The sequence below is a fragment of the Narcine bancroftii genome, chromosome 1 (assembly GCF_036971445.1).
Source record: "Narcine bancroftii isolate sNarBan1 chromosome 1, sNarBan1.hap1, whole genome shotgun sequence".
Classification (NCBI taxonomy): domain Eukaryota; kingdom Metazoa; phylum Chordata; class Chondrichthyes; order Torpediniformes; family Narcinidae; genus Narcine; species Narcine bancroftii.
The window spans coordinates 316,152,460-316,168,206 of NC_091469.1; the positions used below are offsets into that span (position 1 = coordinate 316,152,460).

At 44.1% G+C, this 15,747-nt stretch overlaps 1 protein-coding gene across 8 annotated transcripts in view; it reads right to left on the bottom strand.

The window, feature by feature from the left end:
- LOC138747238 (solute carrier family 12 member 7-like) overlaps positions 1-15,747 on the bottom strand; it is a 252,551-nt gene that overhangs the window by 9,640 nt on the left and 227,164 nt on the right. For 4 of the 8 annotated variants that reach the window (XM_069906322.1, XM_069906295.1, XM_069906284.1 and 1 more), the window contains 3 exons: positions 9,560-9,664; positions 6,261-6,436; positions 1,142-1,156 (listed from right to left, as the gene is read on the bottom strand). In XM_069906322.1, the coding sequence (XP_069762423.1) occupies positions 1,142-1,156; positions 6,261-6,436; positions 9,560-9,664 (296 nt within the window). The remainder of the gene's footprint in view (positions 1-1,141; positions 1,157-6,260; positions 6,437-9,559; positions 9,665-15,747) is intronic. The other 4 variants (XM_069906337.1, XM_069906327.1, XM_069906313.1 and 1 more) reach the window with 3 other exon arrangements.

Sequence of the window (15,747 nt, forward strand, 5' to 3'; positions counted from 1 at the left end):
GGGAAAGGAAAGGAAGATGTGGGCCATGTGAAAGTGAAAACAGTGAGGTGAAGCCCTTCAGTAATGTGCAGACTCCCCACTGAATCAATGCCAGCCTTTCCGATTTGTATTAGGGACCAGTCAGTTGGTGAAAGGCCAGTGGCACAAATATCAACTCCATTTCCCTCTCTACATTTGCTTTCTGGCATACATTACCAACACTGCTTTTATTTGGGATATTCAGCAATTTCTTTTTGTTGATCCTTATTTAAAAAATTCACCCAATGGAATACTGGAAAAGTAGAACGGTGTACCTCTGAGTCATCAGTGTAAACCAATTGGCGTTGATGTCGCTGTGAGACGACAACAAGGCCTTTCGTCGATCATGGTACATGGGAGCAGGATGGGGAAGGAGTGGGAGTGCAGGAAATTCAGCCAGAGAAGGCGTAGAGGTGCACAGGAGGAAGAAGAAGAGCCACGTATGTCATTTCTTTGATATGATCAGCGTGTATCTAATCTGAAGGAGCCTAGCCTCCTTGTTTGTCAGCTTTAGCTCATCATCCTCATGCGCTAGGTCAGGAAGAGTCCTACGCTTGAGTGTGAATCCCCACCTTCACTGTCCAAGGTGATTGTGGCCAAGCCCATGAATACCAGTTATGCTCAAAGTGCTCATTTTCGACCATACGTGGTGGGGCTGGGTAAGGAGTTCAGGAAATAGATGGGGCCTTCAAGGAACATCGCGTGAAAATTTCATCAGACACAGCCAGGCATTGGCCCACAAAAAGAACCCTTGGTCTTAGCCCGAATACGCCTGGGACTGCCTGATCTCAGAAGCTAAGCAGGCTCAGGCCTGGTCAGTGCTTTGGAGGGGAGACCACCTGGGAACACCAGGGGCTGTAGGTTTCTATGAGGAATGCTGGACAAAGTGGCAACTCTCTGTCTGCCTCACAGTAGACAAAAGTTAAAGAATTTCATGTGTTACACTGTAAATGTAGTGTTACATGACAATAATAGAATCTTTAACCTTTTAATAATAAATCGAATTGAGAGCAAACTTTCTCAAAACTGGAGTAACCAAAGCTTTGGGTGGAGATATCATGTGCTGAAAAGTATTATTTACACACAAGAAATACAGATTAAATAAAGATGAAATGAAACTTACAGATTTCCCCATTCTCTAGAAGAAAGAGAAAAAAGACAACGTTACTGCAAAGTTCAAACATTAAAATCGCGCTAAATTTCACAGGAATTTACAGCGCAGTTAACAAGAGAGTTTTTGAAGAGTACATCGTTAAAAACAACAGGAGCGTACAATCGAGTGTACAGACACCTTGCCCATATTTCCGAACATTCTAATATTCAGAGCATTGCAAATATCCTTATGTAGCCGAACATCATCAAATTGTAATTGCTCTATTATGTTGAGAGATAATCAAGCCTTTGTACTGCCTGTGCTGGCTGCCTGTACTGTTTCCCCAGCCCTGCACACGACCTGGAAGCCCGACTTGCCATGGCTCTGTGCGTGAAGAGGTGCAGGCCTCGAGGGTAGCTGGACCCCAGGGAGCCTTCTCGCTCCCTGCCACCACTTGACAAATCAAGGACGTTCAGCATCAGTTCAGATTTAATAATGTTCAAAAATAATTGCTCTTTTTGGATCATTTCAAGATGGTGACATTTTAATGACTTCAACTCAAAATCAGATTTGACCTTTTGCTTCATTGATGGCCAGACGCGCATTTTTGATGAAATGGACGGATAAATCCCCACCCACTCATACACAGTGGTTAAATGATACCATGTCTTGTCTAAGATTAGAAAAAAAATAGAGTCAAATACTAATTTCCTAAAGACATAAAAGGCCCTTTTATGGACCATGGCCACAATCTGAAGGGTGAGGGTTGTTCTACCCTTCAATGCTGTGCTGCCTGTTTCCAGGTTGTTGTCCCCAACCTTGTCTAGTGGCCGGGGTTTTGAATTAGTGGGGGGGGGGGGGGGAAAGGAAGGGGGTTGGTTTTTCCTTTTTATTGTAATTTGTATTTCTATATATAATTGTATTGTTTAATTTTTTGCATTATTGCAAATTTAAAAGGAAAAGAAATGGATTGAAAAGAAAGTGAAACTTGTCCCTTCAGCAACCCACATGGTTGCAATTTCATGGAATTGGAGGGCCGTTAGAAGAGGGGGAGGAGGCTCTGTGACCCACTAAGTCTATCCAGCTTCCTCATAGAGATCTCATCTTGCCCATTCCCCTGCAAGGTACACCCTATCCAGTGTCGGTCCAGTTCCATTTGAAGGCACCGATTCTGTTCTCACCACCCTGATTAAAAAATACAAATTCCAAATCAGAACTATTCTTTGTAAAGATCACATCCACTTATAACTTTAAACCAGTGTCCTCCAAGTTCTTGAATTATTCCAGTTGATTCTCTATTTAAACCCCCAATGATCTTGTGCACCACTATGGTAGAACCACATTATAGCACAGTTCAGGCCCACAATGTTCTGCTGACCCAATGTAAACCTCCTCCATAACAATCTAATCCATCTCTACCTCACACCAATAACCCTGTAATTTTCTTACCTCCACTTGCCTACATGAGAACCTTTTGAATGACCCTATTGTACTGGCCTACCCCACCATCCCTGGCAATGCATTCGAGGCACCCACCACTCTCTGACATAGCTCTGATGTCTTCCCTAATCCTTCCTTCTGTCACCTTGACAGAGGTCCTCTGGTATTTACTCTTGCCCCCAGGAAAAGGTGCTGACTGTCTACCCCCTCCATGGCTCTCACGTATCCAGGTGCTCCCCTACTTACGATGGTCCAACAGCGCGACTGTCGTTATTTACTTTCATGTAATATGTTAAAGTACGGTCATCGCAACCATCATTGATTTTTCCAATAAACCTTAATAATTCCACCAAGGTGAATTCTTTTGCAGCTTCCTTGGTCAATCGCTTCTTTTAGTTCAGTCACATACATGTGCTGTCCAAATAAAAAACTGTCCAACCTAATCTGACGTCCTAACACTTGCGCAGGTCTCTTCAAGTAGACACCTACCCGCTGTGCAACTGTAAATGAGGGTTGGTGCCTCTGTAATCTTTGCAGAGTGAGGTTGAAGCTATGATGAAAATAAGACCAAAAGACTTTGGAGCAGAATGAGGCCATTCAGCCCATCATGTCTGCTCTGCTATTTAAGTCATGGCTGTTTTATTTTTTCTTTCAACCTGAATCTCTGGCCTTCTCCCCATGATGTCTGACTCCTTTACCAATCAAGAACCTCTCAACCTCTGCTTTAAATCTACCCAAACACTTGGCCTCCACAGCTGTCTGTAGCAACGAATTCCACAAATGTGCAACCCTCTCACTGAAGAAATCTCCTCATCTCTGTTCTAAAGGGGCATCCTTTTATCCTGAGGCCGTGCATGTGTCTCATCTCCCCCTCTAATTCTTTGACCCATAACCAAATTTATGCCTTGTGGTTTTGGCACATTGGCTAAGGGAACTAGATTCACCCCATAATGATCAGTTAGGACCAAATCATCTTATGCACTTTACTTATCTCCTGCAGTATCCTCTGTTCCAAAGTAAAGAAGCCAAGCCATTTCCTGTCAGCTATAATTTTCCAATCCTGCGACACCATTCTAAATTTCTCTAGAATGGGCAGAACCAGACGCTGCAGAGAACTGAGGGTAAATCGGCTAAAGCATCTGAAGCCATGCGGTGCTGAGACTTTCTACGTGCAGCTTCAGTTAGCCCGCCAAGCAAATTTTATTCTCGTTTGCAAGCTGGTGACTTGATTGGTCATTAGAAACTTATAGGACCATAAGACATTGGAGCAGAAATAGGCTACTCAGCCCATTGAGTCTGTCCCGTCATTTAATCATGAGCGGATTAATTTTCCAACTCAGCCCCACTGCCCGGCCTTCTCCCCAGATTCTGGCGAATCCAGAACCTATCAATTTTTGTCTTAAATACACCCAGCGACCGGCCTCCACAACCGCCCGTGGCAGCAAATTCCACAGACTCACCGCCCTCTGGCTGAAGAAATTCCTCCGCATCTCTGTTCCAACCTGAATTTATGCCCTCTTGTCCTAGCCTCTCCCAACCTTTCTATGTTGACTCCGTCCATGCCTTGTTTCAATGAGATCACCATCATTCTCCGAAATTCCAACGAGTACAGGCCAAGAGATGTCAAACACTCCTCGTATGATAACCCTTTCATTCCCGGAATCATCCCAGTGAAGCTCCTTTGAACCCTCTCCAACGTCAGCACATCATTTCTTAAATGAGGAGCCCAAAACTGATCACAATACCCCAAGTGGGGTCTCACCAGGGCCTTACAGAACCTCAACATCACCCCCTGGCCTTACAGAATGCTCTATCCCTCTTGAAGTGAATGCCAGCTTTGCATTTTCCTTCTTCATCACCATCTCAACCTGCAGGTTTACCTTCAGGCCGTCCTGCACGAGGACCCCCAGGTCCCTTTGCATTTGGGTATTTTCAATTTTCTCCCCCACTTAGAGAACGGTCTGCCCATTTATTTTTTTCCCCACCATGACTGTTCACTTTCTGACATTATATTTCATTTGCCACTTCTCTGCTCACTCTCTTGATCTGCAGTCTCTGCTCACTCTCTTGATCTGCAGTCTCTGCTCCTCCACCCACCTTTAGTGTTAATGCTGTAATAGGAAAGTTTCCCACTGACTACCATGTGTCCCGGCTGTGTGGAGCTCATCACATTATCACGTCTTCATAAAATGCTTGTCTTGCACAAAGGGACCCAGTTAAATCTTCCCGCACACTTCAGGGACAAATAAAAGTTCATCACCTATACCATGCAAATCCACCCACTGCTCCATCCCAGCCCGAGGTACTAACATCCCACGCAGTAAATAATAAATGCAGCATTACTTCACAGCCACCGATCTCCCACGGCCAACTAGAGAGCATTATTGCTTGTTATCGAATAGTTTCTGCAATTAATTGTGTTAATCTGCAGGATTTGTAAAAAAAATATTTGGGATTGAAAGGTATGCTTGGCTTTGTTCAGACACCTCCAGACTCCCCCAAAAAATACCGACCTAAAATTGGGAAGTAGTTCACAAACCTTGAGTGTGGCAGCATTCTAAAGGGATGAGGTGCCACATCAGAAATGTGAAGCTTCCTATAATGAGCACCAAGTGAAAATGACCAGCTAAGAACTGTACTAATTGGGGAACGGACCTGTACATGTCACGGAAAACACAAAACCTCAGGACTATTTTTTTTCAAATGCAAAAACTCTGGGTGAAAATGTAAAACAAGATTCAAGTTATATCGGATTTCTTTCTAAGTATTCAAGACCAATAATTATCTGAAGATTTAATTTTGTAATTTAAATGTAGACATACAGCATGGTTACTGGCCATTTCAGCCCACAAGACCGTGCTGCCCATTTTACACCCAATTAAGCCCCCCCCTCCCCAGTGCATTTTGAACGGTGAGAAGATCCAGGCAGACACGGGGAGATTGTACAATCTCTAACAGGCAGCGCGGGATTCGAACCCAGGTCCCGATCACTGGCGCTGTAATGGCGTTGCGCTAACCGCTAGGCCAACCGTGCCGCCCCCAAATTTATTATGCAAATATGGGTGGAAGTCATTTTAAACAGTAATGTGGCAGGAATATTAATTGAAACCTGATTGAAAGAAAATTATTTCAAAGCTTCACCTAGTTCACAACCTCACCTCTTCATTTGCCCTTAAGCCTCCAGACCTGGGTGGAACATCTAACACGACCACTGAAAATAAACAATTTGTGAAGCAAATCTAGCTCTCAGTAATCATATTCCCTGTTTGGATAGTGGCCAAATACATGGCAATAATGGATCCAAATTTTTTTCTCACCATGTAGTTCTCTGATGCGTGAACGATTTCAAGAAACTGAGCTCACTACCCCCCTCTACATCAAAGGTGCGGCAGTGGAAGTAGCAAAGGGTTCCAACGATGGTTAAATGGCTATTCCTAATCCCGACAGTGCATCCACTCACAGAGGATGCCCATCATCGATCCGCCCGGGGGGGGGGGGGGGGGGGGGTGTCACTTCTTTTTGTCCATCACCCAGGTGACCAGAGTCAGTTGGAAAATGGGACTTTGAGCTACTGGTGCCTTTTGACTCAGGGACGTGGCCGTCGGAAACCAATCACTGTAATCGAAGGCATCTTACAACAGCAGACAACTCAAAATACATTGACAGCAGGGGAGCAAGCATCATAGAAATAAAATTGAAAACCACTTACGGTTTCATGTTAAAAACATCTCTCACACCTTCTGGTGATACAGTTTCTTTACTCTTGTTCTTTTCTGCAATGATTTTCTCTTTCGTCCAGGTCATGTGCACTCGTTCCGGAGGAACTGTAAGACGGTCACTCCCCGAAGCGTGGGCAGCTGCGTTCCTGTCATGTATCAACTGGGCCTAGGAGATGCCAAATGGAGCAAAAGCTTCAGTCAGAGAGAGGGGAAAACGAGCCAACATCAGCTGTTCCTGAGACATGGGCAATTACTCCCAAAGATGAACCATGGTGGGAGGGGTGCCTCATGCTGCCCCAGGCCGGGCTGAGCAGCGTGTTCACTTTGAAGGTTGGATTTTCCTTCACAAGGAAATGCAACAAGTTTGTGGCCATTTTATCTGGTGTTTGTCCACAAACATAAATAAGATTTAACTCAGCTTCACAAGTTTCCACAATGGATTTGATCGCTGGGTCACCAATACCGCATCCTATTTTCTGAATAGCCCTGACCACACAGACTCAGTTTACTGCCTTTAATGGGTTTGAACTGAAGGGATAAAATCCAAATCATTCCATTTGATATGAAGCCATGAGATTTAAAACAAGAAATGTGAAATAGAAACAGAAAATGCTGAAACCCTCAGCAGGTCAGGAGAAAAATTATGCTTCAAGTTGATGATCTTTACTCAGTGCAGTGGTTAATAGATATTTGGGTCTAGGACAGTTTGGCACTAACAGTTGGCCTACAACAATTTATTCACTTATTATACTTGTCATGAACCGAGGAACGGCGCTTTGGGCTGTCGTGTGGGACCCTGCACTCGGGACAGCAGCATCGCTCTATCGTGCCAAGCTGGCCAACATGGCACTGCAGGCTCACCAGCGCTCGGCGGGGAGTAAGCAGCGACCGACTGTGGGAGGGAACCTGTTGCCGAGCCCTTTCAGGGTAGCAGAGACGAGTTGTCTGGGGATCGGACACTGATCCCCTCATGATCCTTGATCACCTGGTTTTCCACCCGTGCCCCCCCAACCCCATCCCGCTGACTTATTGACTAAGTCATCGCTGGTAAGCCTCAGCACCTTGTCGTTCAGATTGACATGATAGAGCGACGGCCGCTGTCCCGAGTGCAAGGTCCTGCACAACAGCCCAAAGTGCCGTTCCTTGCTTTGTAATAAGCGAATAAACTGTTGTAGCTGAACTGTTAGCGCCAAGAAACAAATTTTAATCAAGGCTTAATATTTATTATCTTTAACGAAAATTTTTTAAAAATTACATGCCACGTCTGTCGCCAAATGCGAGATTCGGCGGCAAACTGCGGACATCAAAATGGCAACAAAAGTCTTGATTCAGTATAAAGTCTGGCAGGCGCCAAAATGTCTGATTCCAGACATATTTAAGGACAAAATGATTGGCAAAAATGATCCCTTTGTCATTCAATATTTCTGCCCCTTCACTGACCTTCCCCTCCTGTACAACTCGTGCACTGCTGAAACAAGTCCACAGCAGATCGGTACGAAACCAAACTATTGCCCAGCTAAATCACCTTGGCGCCGTGACCCAATCTGCAACTGGCTCCACAACTTTCCTTCCCTCAGGCAGCAATGAGGATTGGCAGCAGCACTTCCTCCACGATCGTCCTCAACACCAGGGTACATCAGGGCTGTGTACTCAGACCCCCAACCCGGCTCCTTCTACATCCATGACTGCCTCGCCAAACGCAGCTCCAATTACATACATAAAACCCCACGATGTCTACCAAAAATGAGGTGCCGCACTAACGGGTCTTGTGGCTAGGTGCCGGGACAACAGCCTCTCTTTTAAGGTCACCAAGACCAAGGATCTGGTCTATAGACTTCTGGAAGAGAATGTTGAGCTCACTCCCCCGTCCACATCAAAGGTGTAGAGGTGGAGATAGTGGACAGTTTTAAGTTCTCAAAGTTAAACAACTTCAGCAAGTTATCCTGGTTCCCCCACATTGATGCAATGATCAAGGAAACCCGAGGCAATTTGACATGTCACTAGCATCCCATAACAATTTCCATGGGTGCACCACTGAAAGCACCCAATCAGGGTGCCTCAGTGCATGGTGCGGAAACTGTTTTGCCCAAGAGACAGCAGAGGATTGCTAATACGGCTCAAGCCATGACACACATCCCCCTCCCCTTGGTCAACCCATTTATAACCCTTGCTGACTTGGAAAAGCAGCCAATGTATTGAAAGGCTCATCTCACTCTCCTCATGTCAACATCAAGATTCCTGAGGACGAGATCACGCACCACCAGATTCAGGGACATTGAAGATTGACCAAATAGTGCAAAATAGGTGTCACATGTCGCCCCAGACCAGATTGGGCAGCATGTTCCCTCCTTCAAAGAATTCTGAGGAAGAACAAATTTCTTTCCTGCCATTTTCAGATCCCTGAATGGATCTCAGATTGGTAAGATGACGCTGCATTTGTGGTGAACCAACTGATCTCTCTCTGTAACTCTGCACTTTTGTTCTACATACAAGATGCTAACTAATCTACTCACAAAACAGCCTCCATTGCTGCATCACCCCTTCCTTGCTCTTTCTCGATGCCCCTCCCACAGGTTTACTTCCAATGATCGGCCGCGGTGTTAATTCCGTTTCCTCCCCACAGATGCTGCTCAGTTTCAGTTTTTGCATTGCGAATTCCCACCTTTTTTGTCTTTGTGCAGACAGGAAAACATCTTCTCCATGAGTGAGGAGCACTACCGTCAAAGGAATGAACAGAGCAGTTTCAGAAGGGCGGGGTGGAGGGATAACACACAAGACTCCATGTCTGCTGGAGGAAGTCAGTGGGATTAGAAGGAGCAAATTAGCCTCTTGCTCATTTGCCCTGCCGCTGAACCACATTTACAGCTCAGCCATTCAATTCAACGTGTCAATGCCCGAGTTATTAATCTGAATACCGAATGAAAGTTCTGATTCCATCAGTCTCCATCATCCTACCAGGCAGTTTATTCTTTATCACATAAAGCCATTCCAGAATATTCTTTCACGTGTTTAAGGCTTCTGAACAAATTTCTCCTTTTTATTTCCTTCACTCGATGCAAGTATCGAACATACCCGGGATTAGCCAAATACCATGGAATGGCTTAAGCCTCAACTCTTTGAACATTATGTGTCATTCTAACAGTTTTCTGCTTCCCTTATTACCTGGCAGGTGGGATCCAACTATTCCCTGGTCTGAGGGACTGAGAATGACCTCGAGAGAGAGAGAGAGCACGTGGGAGAGAAAGTGAAAGGGGAAAGGAAATGTGCAGTCATGGGAGCTGTAGACTACCTCTTTAGGAATGTCGTCAAGGTCCATGGGCTGGAATTCCAAAGAGGGCCGCGCAGAATTCTTCCTTATCGTAGCACCACGAGACTCATCAGTGATACTCTGAATCTGGGATGTGAGGAGATGTTAGTAGAAGCAAATGCTCACAGTTAGTCAGCAAAAAAATTAGCAACATCCATTTCTCTGCTCATTGAAGGACCACCAGCTTAGTTTTGACCTTGTGGGATGTGGTTGCACAGATTATTGCCTGGCATGTCCATTCATCTCCCAGAGAATTACTGACCTCATCAGCACCATTGTGACAAGACCATTTCCTGTGCAATCATTTCTAGTCGCCATTTCAGGAGATCCAGGCCCAGAAAAAACGTTACCTTGTCCACGCTTGAGTGCATAAGTAGCCAATGCCAGGAAAAGAAAGCACTTTGAAATATATTTTGGTGCGTGCAAGCACCAAACTGTTGTGTAGAGAGGAGAGAGCTGCTGGAAATATTACTCAAGTTCTATCATTCGCTTTGAAGCAGGTTGACTATAGTCACAGTAAAATTTGTAGGTTTTCACATCACAAATGCTGAGTTAAATTCTATATTTTATTTGCAATGTAGGAGAAGCAGGTTGCGGCCGTTTAAACCTGTGCTGCCCAATGACACCCAAATTAGCCTAGAACCTCGTTCTTTCTGGAGGATGGGAGGCAACTGGAGCCCCGGGAAAACACACGCAGACCAAGGGAAAACTTACAAACTCCTTTCAGACAGTGCGGGATGTGAACCCCGATCGGTGGTGCTGTAAAGGTTGAACCTGCTGCCATTATTACCAACGTCTTATAGACAGCGTGGGTTTCGAACCCCAGTCCCGATCACTGCCACTATAAAGGTTGAGTCTGCCACAATTGGGACTGGGCTTTGAACCCTGCACTGTTTGTACTAACAGCAACAGATTCGACCTTTACAGCACCACCGATCGGGGTTCACGTCCCACACTGTCTTTAAGAAATTTGTACTAATGGCAGCAGATTCGACCTTTACAGCTCCACCAATCGGGGTTCACGTCCCGCACTGTCTGTAAGGAGTTTGTACTAATGGCGACAGATTCGACCTTTACACCACCACCAATCGGGGTTCGAGTCCCACATTGTCTGCAAGGAGTTTGTACTAACGTTTGGATCGCTGGTGCAGTAAAGGTGTTGCGCTAACCGTGCTGCCCCACAGTATTATTTCCTGTTTAAAATTTGTTCTACCTTTCATATCGGGGGTGGGGGGGGTCCCTTTGGGATCAATTTCTGTTCTCTGCTTTATCTGTGGTCCCGCAACGGCCAGGTCCCAACGTTGCCGAATTAGAGTACAACTCCTAGAATAAATGCTTTTTGCAGTTTTTGTTCCAAAATCTAAATGACATCTACATCAGTGTCACAAACTGATCCAGCATCCATATTAACGGACAGCATCCTTGCCGTTTTTCAGAAGTCTGCACGAGCCACAGATAATCAAAACATGGAATCCATGTGCAGGCCCAGAGAGATTCTGCCTCAGCAGAATCAGAATTAGGAGAGGAAGGAGTAGTGTAGCGAGCCAAAATGTTCAGAGAGATTGGGACTAGCAATGTGCCACCTCGTTGTATACCGTAAATCAACATCAGCAGTACATCATTGGTGAACTACATCGAAAGCAAACTCAAATGAAAATTGTATGGATTTTACAAAGCGCAAGTGATTTGCTTTTTCAGCTTGTTACACAGAAAAGACGTGTGTTCATTTGATGCCTTTCACAACCTCAGAACATTCTAAAGCCAATTATTTACAAAGTGAAGTCACCAGTGTGTAAACTTGGACCCTAAAATGACCATAATTCTGGATTCTTGGAGACTTCCCTTTGCCACGTGGCAAAGCAGGAACCTGGCAAGTAACCCATGGGCACTGCCCTTCGATGCTGGAAAGCTACAAAGATGAGAGAGGCGAACTTTAAAGGTGTTTGTAGAATGGCACAGCAAAAACAGCTTGATTGCCAGTGATAGATGCCTATTAGGTCAAACAAGCAGGTTCCAAACGCGTGTATAAAACGCAGTACAGTCAGGGACAACCAAATGATTTGGCACCTTTAGCTGTGCGGTCATTTACAGATTTCAACTGATGCTTCAATAAAACATTCATACTGTGATGGAATATTTGGGAATGTTTTTGGGAGATAAATGGGTAAAATTAGAGTAGGTTACATACACACACTTTAAAACAGATCTTATTTGAAATACTGGAGAATTCATATTCAGTGACTACAGAAACAATGGAGAATGGCATGCAAATTTCACAAGTAGGTGCTAATTGAAACAATGTCATGAAATAAATGGACTATTGTCTTGGAACAGCCAGAGCCAGGTTGTGCGTTTTGGACCTTTTGCTAGGCTTTTGACCTCTCTTGGTTGCAAAGTGCTCACTTAGAGGTCATTGAGATGGAGCAGAAGACTAACTCCTATTGTTTGATGGAGAAAGTCTGGGGTTTTTGCGAGTTAGAGCGAGATGGACATGCTGCTGGCAAGGTTTAATGAAGAGAGAGAGAGAGAGAGAGAGAGAGGGATTCTTTGACTGTGTGACACACAGCTGTAACAAGCCAGAAGAAGCTTGTGGGAACTGAAACAGAAGCTCCAGAGTGGCGGATGGCTGGAAGTGCTATCTATCTGATGTTTCTCTTGGAATAAGTAGAACAGAAAGGAACTCTGTGATAGCCTGAAAGAAAGAGGTTATTATCTGGAGAACCCTGATGGGGCAAGTTTCATCAGCAAGACATTTAGGTGACTAATGGTTGTATCTCAGTTGTTGAAATCCTGGAACAACATATCTCTCTCTGCAAACCTACAAGAACCTTCCTGAGTGTTAAATATTTACCTTTCAAGCACCAAAGCCTGGTGAACTTTATACATGTTAAATTCTGTGCACAGTATAAGAATTGCCTGCAGTGAACTTGGAAAGATAAGAAGTGAGATTGAACTGTGAACCAAAGAACTTTTCTTAAATTTACACACACATTACATACACGTGCGCATAGAATTAGAAGAGGGTTAAGTTAGGTTAAGTTAAGTTAGTAGTGATAAATTAAAGTTTGATTCTGTTTTTGTGTTTAAAGATAATTAAAAACATCTTTTAAGTAACCATTTGTCATGGTGAAAATCTATTGCTGCTGGGTTTTAGGGTCCTTTGGGCTGGTAACAATACAAACTGAGGATGTGTGAGAACTCACTGGGATGTTATCATTGCTGCAGATACTGAGGAACGTAACCAGTCTCCACTAAAGCTGCCTGGTGAAACATGATGCCCCACTTCTAGTAAAAGTGTTTTTCTAAACATGCATTTGGAAAGAGATGGCCAGATTGGCTATGAAGTACCAAGTGAGATTATTTTTGAGCCGGTGATGGTGTTTGATGAGGGTAGGGCGGTGGATGTTGTCTACTTTTGACTTTAGTAAGGCATTTGACCAGGTCCTCATGGTGGTTGAAGGTGCATGGTGGTGAAGGAAAAGGCGCACGGTCTACATGGTGAACTGATAGTTTGGATTCAGAACTGGTTTGCCCATAGAAGACGGAGTATAGTGGTGGAAAGGTGTTAGTTTAGCTGGCAGTCCCTGACCAGTGGTGTTCCACAGGCATTAGTGTTGGAACCCATTGTTTGTGATATGGATAATGGACTTGGATGAAAACGTAAGTGGGTAGAGTTGTGGACCGTGTACAAGGATAGCGATCAGTAACAGATATGGGCAGAGAAATTGCAAAAGCAGTTTAATCCTAGAAAGTGTGAGCTGATGCACTTCAGAAGATCAAATGCAAGGAGAAAGTTTATAGTTAATGGCAGGACCCTTAATAGGACTGATGTGCACAGGGATTTGGGGGTCCACACTGTAGCTCCCTGAAAGTACACATGCAAATTGGTAATGAAGGTGTAAGGCACTCTTGCCTTCATTGGGTGGGCATTAAACACACAAGTAAGGACGTCACGTTGCAACCCACAAAATTCTGGATAGGCCGCACAACAGAGGACTGTGCGCAATTTGGATAGCCAGGTTACAAAAAAGGATGTGGAGACTCTGGAAAGGTTTACAGAGAGGCATCAAAATGTTGCCAGTATTGGAGGGCGTGAGTTACATGGAGAAGTTGGACAAGATGTGGCTGTTTTCTCAGGCTGAGTGAACCCCTGGAGAGAAGTTTGCAAAATAACGAGGGGCATAGATAGGGTAGTGGATCAAAATGCGTGTCAGAGGATAAAAACGTCATGGGATAGGCGACAGGTGAATCGGAATTTATTGTCAGGACAAGTTATGAAATTTGGTGTTCTGCAGCAGCGTTAGGGCAGTGGGACCCAACCTTTTTCTTTCCACTCCTGTACCTCTTTAGGTAATCCCTATGCCATCGGTGCTCTGTGATTAGTAAGGGATTGCTTAAGGTGGGATGTAGGTGAGGAGGAAAGGTTGAGAATCACTGCTCTAGACCCAATTGTTACTGAAATATTTTGCTTGAGAAAATTGCCATTGGCCTACGTATGATACAATATAATTGGTTACACAGACTATACATTACACCGCAAAAGTTAAATAAATGGGACCCAATAGTATCTGATAGATGTTTTCGATATAAAAAAGAAATGGGAACAACAATTCATGCAATCTGGACATGTGAGAGAGTAGAAAAATTTTGGGATGATCTCAATCAGATATTAAATAAAATAACAGAAAACAATATACCAAAGAATCCAGAGATCTTTCTCCTAAGTAACATAAAAAACAAAGAATTTGGAATTGATTTGGAGGATGCACAAAAAAGATTTGTTAAGATAGCCCTAGCCGTAGCAAAAAAATGTATTATGTCAACCTGGAAATTGGAAGATAATTTGAAAATACAACAATGGTATATAGAAATGAATAAATGTATTCCATTGGAAAAAATAACATATAGTTTAAGAAATAATATTGAAATATTCGAACAAGTATGGGAGCCTTACATTAAATACAATAGCGAAAACCTACCGGGGACAAACATTACCTAAGTTGATGGAAGGAGAAGGAAAGAAAAGAATGGACTCTGTAGAATTTCTGGTGTATTTTTGTTGAATGACAACATTGTCTGACTGAATTAATGCAACCTAGATTGTATACCTAAAATGGATGAGAGGGGGGGGGGGGTGGCTTGGGAGGAGGGGGGGGGGGGAGAAAAAGTCACTGTAAATGTGTGAAAAAGAAAAAGTGTATATCATGGCTATTGTGATTTATGGTGTGAAAAATAAAAAATTTTAAAAAAAAGAAAATTGCCATTGGCCCATTTCCTTTGGAGTTCTGAAACCATGCATATGACGAGTCAATGAAGGATAATTCAAACAGTGATTCTCAACCTTTCCTTCCCACTCACATATTACCTTAAGTGATCCCTTACTAATCACAGGCATAGGGATTACTTAAAGTGGTTGAGAACCACTGGGTAATCACAAGAGGAGCATTTGACAGCACTTGGCCTGTACTCGACGGATGATGGCAGCCTCATCATATGGCAGTGTATCCCACATTATGCTATTCACCGCAGACCGACTGGGTCGAAAGATGATTGGTGGCTACCTTGTGGGCCTTTGGGTTGTACCAACTAAAGGGGAAACTTTAGGTTTTGTAGAACCCAACTCTGGAGGGATCTAGCTCATCAATTTGTTTTACACCCCCAAAGAAGTGTCTAAACTTGGTTAATAATAAAGGTGGTGATCTCAGGATTGCTCCCCGGGCCATGTGCTGGAGAGATTAGAAATAGGATGATAAGTCAGCTTAACACGTGGCTGGAGACAAGGTGTAGGAGGGAGGGCTTCAGACTTCTAGGTCACTGGGCTGTGTTCCAGGGAAGGTGGGGTCTGTACCGACGGGACAGATTGCATCTGAACTGAAAGGGGATTAATATCCTTGTGGGTAGGTTTGTTAGTCTGTTCCTGATGGGTTTAAACTAGATTTGCAGGAGGAGGGGACCCAGAATTTTAAAGCAGTTAGTGAGAAGGAGGAGGATAAAGGTCATGCGAAGACTACATGTACAGACAGAAATCAAAGGGTTGTACGTGATAGAAATGTTCTCAGGGTGTGTATTTATTTCAATCCAAGGAGTATGGTTGGAAAGCCAGACAATCTTAGGGGGTGGATTGGCATGTGGGATTAAGACATTATTACTATCAGTGAGACTTGGTTGCA